The 11786-nt window shown below is 32.7% G+C and overlaps 3 protein-coding genes across 6 annotated transcripts; 1 reads left to right on the top strand and 2 right to left on the bottom strand.

Moving 5' to 3' along the window:
• Positions 1–596: 596 nt before the first annotated feature.
• On the bottom strand, positions 597–7588 carry LOC108739243 (angiomotin-like protein 1). 4 transcript variants are annotated; one of them, XM_018473063.1, is made up of 11 exons: positions 7483–7588; positions 6522–6631; positions 6208–6456; positions 5819–6142; positions 5414–5760; positions 5081–5351; positions 4487–5003; positions 4117–4251; positions 3856–4040; positions 3597–3781; positions 597–1885 (listed from the first exon to the last, which is right to left on the bottom strand). In XM_018473063.1, exons 2-11 carry the CDS (start codon positions 6574–6576, stop codon positions 1154–1156), a joined length of 3000 nt encoding a protein of 999 aa, XP_018328565.1. In that variant the 5' UTR covers positions 6577–6631; positions 7483–7588; the 3' UTR covers positions 597–1153. The 4 variants fall into 4 exon arrangements, with proteins under 4 accessions (XP_018328565.1, XP_018328564.1, XP_018328566.1 ...); XM_018473062.1 differs by having other exon boundaries at positions 7370–7553; XM_018473064.2 differs by lacking the exon at positions 7483–7588 and adding an exon at positions 7104–7277.
• A 764-nt stretch (positions 7589–8352) lies between these two features.
• LOC108739244 (coiled-coil domain-containing protein 174) lies at positions 8353–10571 on the top strand. The gene is made up of 6 exons (XM_018473065.1): positions 8353–8483; positions 8536–8720; positions 8781–8990; positions 9053–9351; positions 9413–9643; positions 9698–10571. Exons 1-6 carry the CDS (start codon positions 8454–8456, stop codon positions 10441–10443), a joined length of 1701 nt encoding a protein of 566 aa, XP_018328567.1. The 5' UTR covers positions 8353–8453; the 3' UTR covers positions 10444–10571.
• Positions 10572–10704: 133 nt separating this feature from the next.
• LOC108739245 (60S ribosomal protein L30) lies at positions 10705–11605 on the bottom strand. Its single transcript, XM_018473066.1, has 3 exons — positions 11499–11605; positions 11266–11392; positions 10705–11024 (listed from the first exon to the last, which is right to left on the bottom strand). Exons 2-3 carry the CDS (start codon positions 11371–11373, stop codon positions 10785–10787), a joined length of 348 nt encoding a protein of 115 aa, XP_018328568.1. The 5' UTR covers positions 11374–11392; positions 11499–11605; the 3' UTR covers positions 10705–10784.
• Between the last annotated feature and the right edge of the window lie 181 nt (positions 11606–11786).

The following is an 11786-nucleotide window of genomic DNA, read 5'->3' on the forward strand; positions in this document are numbered from 1 at the left end:
GCTACTGTTTTATCAATTCCTACATTGTTTTAATACTTGAAAATAGGTTTTAACTTCAATTTTAATATTTAAATTTTAAATTCTGTTAATTTAAATTATAAATAAAATAAGTAATATTTAGCTATTTCTTTTTTTTGTTATGTATCAAGATAAATTAAATAATCATAACCTTAACGTCTGGACTTCAAAATGCCTATTATATAAGAAAAAACTGTCGCTTCTAATTATTTAAACAAACATTTAGTATTGCTTAAACTTACCAATAGCTACGTAGTCTTATAATTGTATTCATTTGTTTTTGCACAAAATTATACAATTATTAGTAAAGAGCACAAAACAATGAAACACCATTAAATGTTTCATAGACCACCTGATCTTTAAATTGTGTTGCATTTATTATTCCTACTAGATTAAAGGGGGTTTGTTCTTTTTTTAAAAAACAATACAGCAACAAGAGAAATATAATTATAAAAGGAAAGTTATTTAAAATTTTGAAAGACAACAAAAAGTAGAAAAAAAGAGTGATGCTTCTTTATATTAATCGGTGTATGCTTCTTAATACCTACTTATTAGACAGGGCATTTCTTAAAAAAATGTTATTTTAAAACGAGTATATTGTAATAACGATAACATACAAATGTACAAAGACTAGAGTGGCAAACTATTAAACAATAATGATTGAAAAGATTGTCTCGTAAAGTCATCAAATAGTAATGATTTCAAATGTGAAAATGAAACATCCAGTATATTTCTCTCGTTTTTCTTTTTTCTTTTTAATGTACGAATATAAACGTTTATCGAATGATCGATCGAAAAAATCTATACCTACTTTTGTATAGTATGATGTAGATTTATTTATAAAAGTATAAAGCTGGTTGTACGTTTTATGTATGTTTGTATATAAAAAAGGCACTTGCTTCCTAGCTTATGTAAGGCACAAAGAATATGATTTTGAATGCTTAATTAATTTCTATCGACTTGTTTTGTTCTAAAGGAAGACAAAAATAAAATCGTTTCTATAATTACGAAAAAAAATTTAGTTTTTAAAAATGAATTTCAAAAATCCCACTGAAATGAAATAACGAAAACTAATGAAATACTTCTTAAAGCATGTTGGAATTATTCATGGAATAAGAGTCCCCTTTTTCATTAATTAAAATTGAATACGATATTTACTTGAAGTCGAATCGGTAGAAGACTTACTGTCCCTTCCCAACGAAGCCCCTCTTCTAACCGGGGTTCCACCGAACAGCCTTATTTTTGATGGTGTAGGAAGGGAACTAGCAGAATTGTCACTCAAAGTCGAAGCAGAATCTCTTTCACCAGCAGATCCTGCACGAGGCCTCGGGGGAACTTTCCTCAGTGAAGAACTGGAACCCCCACTCTCGGATAATCTTCCGTACTCCCCCAATTTCCTAGGTGGGGGTATAAGCGAACGGGCGGGTGAGGCACGTCTACTACTGGTATTGGAACTCAAAGAGTCTCCTCCATCTGACTTCTTACGAACCATTTCGGAATCTGGAAGGCGATTATAATCTCCCACTCGTCTTGGTAATCCTGTACGGTGGGAAGAAGGTCTGGGAGGTCTAGGCAACGAGCTAGGTGGTAAATTATCGGGAGTGTGGGCAGTGGCACTGTTCTGTGTAGGTGTTGTGGGCACCTCTGGCGAGTCCTGCATGCGCTGTTGTTGTGACGTACGGCCCTGTTTTTCGAGTAGTAACATGTCGCCCGCCTCGTGTCGAGGGGATGGCTGCAAGAGGAACGTGCCCGAATCGAACAGGCCACTGCCATTCGAACTCACACTCGCCAGTAGTGGCTTGGGAATTTTTCCTTTTCTCTGCGCAGTGACTGGATTATTGAATCCTGGAAAACAGCAAAGACCCCGCTGAAAATGAGAAGATAACGCAAAGTTTGGACGTGTCCGGACCTGGAGAGAGTAGGTTAGTCACGGCACGCCACTTCACGCAGAAATAATAAACATGCAACAAGCGAAAGACTGCCAGTTATGTAGGTTGCAAAAAAAAAGTAAAACTTTTTTCAATTTAAAGTATTTCATGATAGAAAATTGAACTGAGATGCAAAATAGATATCAACTTCCTAGGAAGAAAATCAACGACGGTATATTATCGTTACTTACCTTATCAGGTACATTATATATATAATTAAAAATAGACTTAAACACCAAAATATTTCGCGAAATTTTTTTTAAAGTTTCGAACTTATTAAATGTTAAGATACTATTGCAGTGAGTCAAATTGCCCAACCACATGAACACCATAAGTTATCACATCATTTTCCTTTTTCTGATTTACAAATGAAATACCTTTAAATGTTGCATGTCATGCATCAGGAGGGGTAGTGGGACAAAAAACCGTAGCATAAAAAATTAGATACTTTATTGATAGCATGCTTAGGTATATAACAAGGAACACCAAACAAACATGCAAATGATTTTTTTACAATGAAACAATGCCACAGAATGACATGGATTCGAAGATGCGCTATGTGATTTTTTTTCCAACTACTTTTCCTCTTATTCTTTTAATATATTTGTACAATGAGAAGCACTTGAATCCAAGCCACTCTCTCAATGTGCACATAAATAAATTAGAATTATTGTGAGTATGCACAATATTAACACTGATACTGTTAGAACTCTCTAAATTAAAAAAAAAAAAAAATGAAATAATTCATAGCCAAAATTTGATAAAATATTATTTAGTTTTTACCAATCAAAGGGAAATAACATGAAAACTAAATAAAGAACATTTTTAGAGGGTATAAATAATAAATGGGGTTGAGAATTTGTAAGAAGAGACCAAGGTGTAATGTTTTAATAAATTAATACAAGAAATTTTTGCTGTTTTTTATAATTCCTTAATTTATTACAACATTAAACTTTGTTTTTTTTTTATAACATATACTTAGAGAGTTCTAACTTTGCTCAACTATCATCAGACAATGCAAAATATTCATTAATAAATTCTCTAAGGTTAATAAAAAATAAAAAAAATGTCAGCATAAACAAAAGAATAAATAACGTCAAACTAACGCAGTGACCCACAAGTGACAGAGTCTATACAAAACTTTCTCGCCTGTTACTTACAAAATTAGGTTTTGTTAAATTGTATAATTTGCAGCACCATTTAGTCAGCAATCATTCTATTGTTTGTACGTTGCTTTTCACAATTAATTAATTTACTTTAATAATTGTTAATGCTATTTCTACATATTTAATGCCCTTTATATACAACATCATAGGGAAATAAGAGAATGCCCAAACTCAGTCGCCAAATAATTTTAATTAAGAAATAAATATATTTAAATAGCAAAACGACATTTACAGCGCCCTTTTGTTAAAATTTAAAAAATTATTAAAAAAAAAATAGTAACACAAACAAGAAATAAAACGAGAAAAACAAATAATAGTAGAAAATAAGAAGTACGAGAAAAAAAGGAGAAAGAATCAACCGCGAGTCAACGTACAGAACAAAAGACGGTGCTCAATTTCGGCGCCTACAGGACTCGATTACGTTAAGTAACCGTAATTATAGAAAATACAGACCCAATCAATAGAAAGTCTCTGTTTCTCCTACCTTACTAAGCAGTTGAGAGTCTAGCTGACTGTCGATTTCCTTCAGCTGACTGTCCAAGTGTTTGGACGTGTCGAAACTCTTGTTCGACTCGAATTTGGTATACGATGGTACGTGATATGACGAGTCACTGCCGGTGTAGGAGTTACTCGAGCCGAAACCTGTCGAACTCGTCAACACACTACTTACTGCAATCAGTACGTCAAATAATTACCATTATGTCGAGAAATATAAATAACAACTATAAATACAGACAACTTACCCAGCTCTTCCCGTGACACAGAAGTACCCAGTACGTGATCAATATCGGGCGTTCCAAGGCTGGGATGTGGCGTGTGATGGGGCGACCTCCCTAGCATACTGGAAACATCTTTGTCATATGTATGTTTCTGAAGAACTTTGATCATTGCATCTCGTTCCGCAAGTTTTGATTCCAAATCTTTAACTCTATAAAAAGAGGAAGGCAAGTGATAAATAAAAACAAGTAAAAACGAATCGGCTGCAATTTACAAGTATAATTTACCTTGATTCCAAATCTGCTACTTTCTTCTGTGCAGCGTGAACCTCGTCCATGTGTCGAATTTTTTCATTTCGAGCTTCCGCTATTATTTTTTCAGTCTCTTGACTAGTTTTCTCTAAAGCTGCAATTTTTGCATCCCTAAAAGAAGACAATAGTACTGTTATAACTGGTACAATTAAAACATTAAGTCGATAGTGCCCAAGAAATTAAAATAAACTCTTCTGGTGTGATTTAAGAAAGAAGTGTATATTTTAATTAGTCAGGAGTGCAATTAAAACCATTTTTAAGTCTGAAATTTGTATATGTATAAATCAGGTGTCCTTAAAGTTAGGAAGATCTCCACTAAGTGGAGTATAAATTCATTGTTACTTACTTGGGTATACTAGCTGCGTCAATTGCCGCTTGTCTGAGTGCACTTTCCTCTAAGTACCTCTGCTCCCACTTGGAGCATTCGCCTTCCAATCTCATAATTGTTTCTTCTTTTTCACGTAAACGCCGTTTCAATTCGGCCGCGCTATCAGCGCCTGATCCGCTAGGCGAATCCCATCCTCCTCGTCCACCAACAGCACTCTCATCACCTGCGCCAGCGCCCGCGCTCGCGCCCCTCTGCCGCTGAAGTTCACGTTCCAGTTGCAAACGTAATTTTCGCTCGGTTTGCTCACGTCTGTCACTTGCCAATTGTAATGACGAAAGTGCCTTTTGTAACTGCGCCACCCGTTCGACGTATACCTGTTTTTTGCGATTCTCTTCTTCTAGTCGGACAACGTTACCTTGAGCGTTCGTCAAAGCCGTGTCCAGAATGTCAATGTGCGTCCTCTGCTCCTGAAGTGTGGCCCTCTGAGCCGCCAACTCTATTTCTTGACGTTCCTTTGCAGCCACCAACTCCTTATCTAATCGTAAATAAAACAAATTTAGGAAAATAGATAAGCGTATTCTAGTTAATTTATAATAAAATGTTATTGTTTACTTTGTGTAATCAGCTGAGCGATCAAGACCTCTCTCTTGCTAAGTTCTCTTCGTAGGCTGTCTGGGCCTGTAGAATCAGGAGCGGGGGAGCGGGACAATAGCTGGGTACTAAGTAAGTCGACCTGTTCGCGAAGAGCCCGATTGAATTCCTGCAAACGACGGCAGTCTACTTGGAGACGGCTTCGTGCAGCTCTCTCGAGGCGTTCGCGTCTTTCGCATGATTGAACCAATTCTTCGTGAGCTCGATGTACCTTCAGAATTTCCTGTTCCAACTGAATATGAATATTAACATTATATCCTACAGTAAATTGAAAAGACCTGTGACAATATTTACTTTTTGGGTTTTTGATATCCTTTGATAGCAGTTTTCCAGTTCAACTTTGAGAGTGCTGTTTTCCTTGATTAGGACGTCGATCATTTCTGACGTAGGCCCGAATTCTGTAGTCGATTTATCGGATTCTTCTCTGCCCTTAGTCTTCGGCCGTGGTACAGAAACACCCCTCTTTAGATTGGCTAGATCTCTTTCGGCGGCGATTACTCCTAATTTAGATAAATCTGGTTGTGACTTTGATAAATTTAACTTTTCCAAATTCAATTTGCCTCTCGCGTTCGACGACTTGTTCGAACCTGACTTCTCCACCCAAGCCGAATAGTCAGGAGGAGGAGGCAAATTGTTATACTCTTAAAACAAAGATTTACATATTAATTTTCATCAAATTGTAATTCCAAATTATATTACCTCTTTCGGGTGTTTCAGAGTTTTTGGTGCTGTTACCAGGTGATGGTACCTTGACCTCTTTGGCCAAATGTTTGAGTACTGATGATTGGTTCAAGTAATCGTCGGGAATATCGGTAATTTCCTGGACACCTGTATCATACAGTCTACTATTGGCTGCTTCCAGACTGTTACGAAGATGATCTTTGGTGTTGTTCCCCAGGGACGGAGACGGAGACGCTGAATTACGTTTTTGAACAGGAGAGAGCTTTGGGTCATGGTAAAAACTAGCAGACTGATGAGCTAAATAACTTGGAGGACTTATGTCTGTAGTACCAGAGTTACGACCTGCAAGAAGAAAAAACCAGGGCTTTATAAGTAGGATTTTTGGGATTTTATTTTTAGTTTGTTACCGGTCCACGGTTCGTCCCCAGCACTATGAATTATAAGGGTGTTATAAGATGAGGAAGACACATCGAGTGAGCTACGATTGCTCGGTAGACTTTCTTTTAATGAGCTTCGATTGGAAGACTGAAGATTTTCCTGGCCTTGAGGTTCTTGTCGGGGAATGTGTCGAATGACAAACTTTTCTTCATTTGAAAGGTTTTCATTCGACGTTGATACATCTGTTTCACTACCACTCAAACTTTGTGGGAAAGCACCTGAAATAACACATTTTTTTTTATATTTAACTACAACTGCTAAAATGAATTAACTATGTATTTACCTGCACTGGTAGGTATGTAGCTTCTATATCTATTTGTCTGCTGAAGAGAACTCATTTTAAATTGTTTACTATCTTTTCTATCAATCCCTTTTAAGACATTTCGCGTTATTCTGAAATAAATACACAAATATTTAAAAAAACTTAGCTACTATTAATGAAGAGGGTTTACAATTTATTCACCTTAAAATTTAGAATACTTTTGGTTAATAGATAATTAAAAAATAGTGCCTATTCATGATACTTTGCAATAGTTCAAATCAGTTCAAATGTAAATAAATTGAACTGTATTGAATTTTTAAAATACTTTGTATTCTTGTATGTTCACAAATTGGTTCTTAAGTGAAATTTTTTGCTTAAAACAATTTACTAACTTAATTAAGTAAGCAATTAAAACAATAAAACAATTACATTGACAGAAACTTACAACTGGGAAATGAATAATTTTAAATGCATTAAATTATTTAAAAATAATAACTATACTTTAAAAGCATTTTTATCGTCAATTAACCCATTAACGGTTCATCGTTTATCGGATAATTTTTATTACAATCATCAGACTAAAATACCACAACTATTACTCACTCTGAATATTCCACTATGAAATAAAATTTTATTAATTGGAGCAACCATTGCAGGTTAACAATATTTACACGAATGGGACAAAAAGAAATTCCTATTTGAACTTTAAAAACATATTTTATTACACAATCTACATACTTCCGCCGAATTAAGAATTTTTGGCTGGTTAAAAAACTTCCATTAAGCAATTTCCACAAATACCAAAGGCATTATTTCGAAGTAGAAAGTTCCTTATAATTTTGCTCTTGTAAGAGGTCAAGTACACTTACCTAGTTTGATTGATAAAGAAATAATCTAAGGCCACTAATTACACAAACAATTTCCAACACACAAGCAATAATTTGTAATTACTTTAAAAATTAAAATTTCGGGATCAACTTACGGAACTAAACTAATCTCTTATCGTACATTGTCGCACATTCTCCGACAGATGGCTTGTCTTGTAATGCCAGTATAAACATCAACGTCACAAATTTCGCATTCCATTCTCATTTACTACCCATCTTAAAAAAGTTGTTCATTATAATTCAGTACAGCACACTGCGATGTATTTAAAATGCATTTAGAAATCTTCACAAAAATAATGCTGGCAATAAATTAATTCCAATTGATAGGTGTCCTTTAAAAGTGATGGTATATCTCAATCAGCAATTCTTCGGTTAATTAATTAACGAAATAATAAGCTTGAATGGAATTTTAATTTTGCCAGATTACGTACATTTATTAAGTATTTTTATTAATTTATCACGAATATTATGATTTACAATTAAACTTAATTTCTGATTCTATATCTAAATATGTTTATATTTATCTGCAAATGTAATTAAAGAAGAATTTTCTGATATGTGACTATACTTTGCAATATACTGTTAATTTGTATGTTATTTTCATACTTACGCATTTTATTTTTTTGTATATAAAAAGCTAATTTTTCTTAAAAATTATCATTATTGCGTTAAATACTAGTGTAAAAAGAAATTAAACCAGATTTATCTTTCATTTTTAAGTTAAAAGCTAAGCTGTAGCTCTATGCAATGTTGTTTTAATAATAAAATCTTCAACATCCTTCTAAAAATTAAATAAGAGCATATTTTCATTAATAAATAATCTACTACTGCTTTTATATTAAGAAAAAACTATTTTATTATTCTATTATTAATGTTTTTAGGAAATACGTTACGTGATTCTTCCAGCAATCTTCATTTTTATGGATAAAAAGTAAAGTATGGTTATTATCCAGCATCGAGTAGTCCTCCATTTCCATACTATTTAAAGTCCATACTTTTGACAACTGTAAAGATTTTATAGGTTAACTTCAAAATCTTTTGCAATATTTTTGAAAAAGTGCTTAAAATGAGTACTTACGAAATAAGTAAATCATCAGTAAGTATAATTTTATTACCTTATTGACAAATTTAATAATTTGCACTTTTAGTTGCTTAGTCTGAAAGCTGAAGTTCTACGTAAACAAGAGGAAATTAGCAAAGCCAAACTACAAAATAAGTTTAAAAGACAAAAAGAACCAAAAAAATTAACCCCTTTGGAAGTAAAAAATAAGGGTGTGGAACAAAGAGAAATTCAGGATTCGCAGGAAGACATTGACTTGTTACAAAAATCTAGGTAATGCGTATGAATACATGGAGGTCTTCTGGATATGAATATGCCTGTTTTTAATTTCAGAACAGTACTAGAACATAAAGCTCAGCTTTATGATAAATTATGTAGTTCAGATAAAACAATAAGTGGGGAAGAAAATGAACATATTCAAAAATATCTGGTGCACTTTGACAAAAAGAAATATAGTAATAAGGAAAGCTCTGATCATGAAAGCCAAGAAGAAAATTTCAATGAGTCAGTCTATGAACCTGCTCAAAATCCAGATGAAGAATGGTAACATTGCCTGTCTCTCAATACATTCATGTATTTATTAATTCATATTGATATCTTTATAGGATAGAATATATAGATTGTTTAGGAAGAACAAGAACTTGTATGAAGAAAGATTTAGAATTTTTAAAGTCAAAAGATGAAGATTTAAGAGCAGCTGTAGAGAAAGACTCTAACAAAGCAGAACAATTAGTCGATAGAAAAGAACAGGAAAATAAATCAGAAGATTTGAAACCATTAGATGAAAATAATGAACTACTCTCAGCAGATATGAGAAGAGAAATTATGAGGCAACAGTGGGAGAAAGAAGAAGCTGAATTAGCTAAAAAAGAAAATATTCATTATCAAGATGTGTTATTTAATGGTAAGCAAATAAATTATTTTTCTAATTTTTTGTTTTACACATTTCTTAAATAATTGCTTAGAGGCTAGAACTCATGGTGTGGGATATTATGCCTTCTCAAAGGATGAAGAAGAACGTAAAAGACAGCAAGAAGCTTTAAAAAAGTTAAGGCAAGAAACAGAACAGGAACAAAAAAAGGCTCAACAACTTAAACAGCAAAGAGAAAAGCAGTTAAAAGCCAGAATAAGGGCTGCAGAAAATAGAAAAAGGGCAAGATTAGGATTACCTCCTCTGGAAGATCATGAAGATGATGGTAAGAAAAGTTTTTTTTATTAACTTAAATTTATTTTTTTGTTTTATTTTTTAGAAGAGGAAGGAACACAACAGTTGGATGAAGAAAAAGAAAAGGAAGAAGAAGAAAAGAAAAGAAAACAAGAGGAAGTTGAGAAAGTAAAAATTCAGAAAAGTAAAGAAGCTCACATTAGACCTTGGGACATTGGGAAGGAAGGTGTTAAAGAACATTATGTTTACTCACAAGAAGAATGGATAGCAAAAAAGAGAAAAGAACGACCAGACGAATTCGCTCCTCCTCAACAGTATAAACGATCAAATTTTAGGAGTCTTAACAGTTATCAAGATAATAAGGAAGACGAGAATAATAAAAACTTATACTTTTCGACGAAAAAAGAAGAAAAAGAACAAAGTAAAACTGCCAAACACAAATGGAAGTCTTCAAATCCATACAAGAATAGTCAAACTAATGAGGAAGTTGGAGAAAAACAGATAATAGATAAAACAAGTATAAATTCAAATACAGAATTTCAGGCATCTTTAATTGTGAATGAATGTAGTGATAATGAAGATGATAGATTACTAAATGATTATAAACTAATTTCTAATCCTGCAAAGGAGATGCACAGCAGAGGAAGAGGTGCTGAAATAGCCCCACCTTCAACTTTTGAATATTATGGACCAAACAGCTCTAATAAGAAAGCTAAATGTGAAGAAAAACAAAATATTGAAGAAGCAATATCTGCAGGACTCAAGTTTTTAAGAAATCAATTTGAAAAAAAGAAACCAAATAATAGAGATAATGAGATGTTTATCATGTAAATTGTTTAAAGTTTTCCTTTTGTTTTTAAAAGGAAAACTACGAATTTAAAGAATAGTTTTTATAACTGTTTTATTTAATTAAAAACATCATTGTATATATGCTAGAAAATAAAATGTTTGTCCAGAAATATAGTTTTTAATATACTTTCATGTTAATTTCCTTTTGAATTATTTAATAAGAAAATAGAAATTATGATTTTTAATTCAGTTCTGTTCAGGTCTATGTATTAAAGCCCATATAAATAAAAAAAACAGAACAAAAACACTTGTAAGACACTTGGGCCAGCTTTTATTAGCACTTAAAAAAAATAACAATGTCTTAAATTAGAGAATGTATTTATTTACTGTGCACCATCTCCTGTGGGCATTGTCCTGATTATATCTGAATCACCAGGATCCGTTATAGACATAACACATACTCTAAAGTATTTACCACAAGCTGTTCCCAATTCTACATTGTTACCTGTGTAATGATGGACTCCAGTTTTGGCTAACATGGCATAATATTCAATTTCTGATTTCCTTAGAGGAGGGGTGTTATTTGCAATAATTACAAGTTTGGCTTTTCCTTGTCTCAGAGTCTAAAAATAAAAATTAATTAGCAAGCGAATTTCAATTATATTTTTGCAGTCTGCTTAATATAAATTGTTCCCCAAAAACAAGTTTCTTTTAAACATAAAATACAGTTTAAAAACAGTAACTGCAGTTGGAGATATTGTGTTGTAGCATGCTTATGACTCCTTCATCTCTTTGAGAACCAGAGATGGATCTAAGGAGCATGCAAACAAATATATAATAGAAAATAAACATGGTGATATATACCTTTAAGGTTTGTTTGTATCCTAAACAGTATTTTCCTGATTTCATAACCAGGGCTAGCCTGCTGTTGATACTTTCAATAGTCTTCTTTTGCTTTTTTGCAGCCACCATTTTTGTAAAGTATCTACAACTTTTAAACAAAACAAATAATAACTATAATAACCTTAATAATTATTCAAGAATAAATAAAGTTCGTGATTACTATATTCCCCAAAATAATTAAACAACATTTATACCTTCACGTGTACGGTCACTGGCGTTGTCAAGGAAGAACAATTGAGGTTAATTTAATAATAATAACTTCCTCCACTTCTACCAACCATTTCCTTTAGCGGTGAATTTGAATTCAAATGTTTGTCGTTTTCTTCCTATTCAGAAATTTGTTAAAAACTGAAAAAATCAACTATTTTTTATTAAAATATATATTACGAAAAATTGTACTCTTGATTTATTAAATTATCACTATAAATACGTCAGAAATGTTTTTTTGATCTTGTTTTCTTTTGCATATTTCATATTTCAAT

The sequence above is a fragment of the Agrilus planipennis genome, unplaced genomic scaffold, assembly GCF_000699045.2.
Source record: "Agrilus planipennis isolate EAB-ADULT unplaced genomic scaffold, Apla_2.0 scaffold140, whole genome shotgun sequence".
Taxonomy (NCBI): domain Eukaryota; kingdom Metazoa; phylum Arthropoda; class Insecta; order Coleoptera; family Buprestidae; genus Agrilus; species Agrilus planipennis.

Bases quoted from the DNA above. Each gene is read 5' to 3' on its own strand.
- LOC108739243 (XM_018473063.1), bottom strand. From the start codon at position 6,576: ATGAGTTCTCTTCAGCAGACAAATAGATATAGAAGCTACATACCTACC. The intron at 5,004-5,080 runs GTAAACAATAAC...ATTTACGATTAG, and splicing joins CGCTCAGCTGATTACACAAA to ATAAGGAGTTGGTGGCTGCA. The intron at 4,041-4,116 runs GTAAATTATACT...CTCTTTTTATAG, and splicing joins GTAGCAGATTTGGAATCAAG to AGTTAAAGATTTGGAATCAA.
- LOC108739244 (XM_018473065.1), top strand. From the start codon at position 8,454: ATGAGTACTTACGAAATAAGTAAATCATCA. The intron at 8,721-8,780 runs GTAATGCGTATG...TTTTAATTTCAG, and splicing joins GACTTGTTACAAAAATCTAG to AACAGTACTAGAACATAAAG. The intron at 8,991-9,052 runs GTAACATTGCCT...ATATCTTTATAG, and splicing joins CAAAATCCAGATGAAGAATG to GATAGAATATATAGATTGTT.
- LOC108739245 (XM_018473066.1), bottom strand. From the start codon at position 11,373: ATGGTGGCTGCAAAAAAGCAAAAGAAGACTATTGAAAGTATCAACAGC. The intron at 11,025-11,265 runs GTATATATCACC...TTTTATTTTTAG, and splicing joins GATACAAACAAACCTTAAAG to ACTCTGAGACAAGGAAAAGC.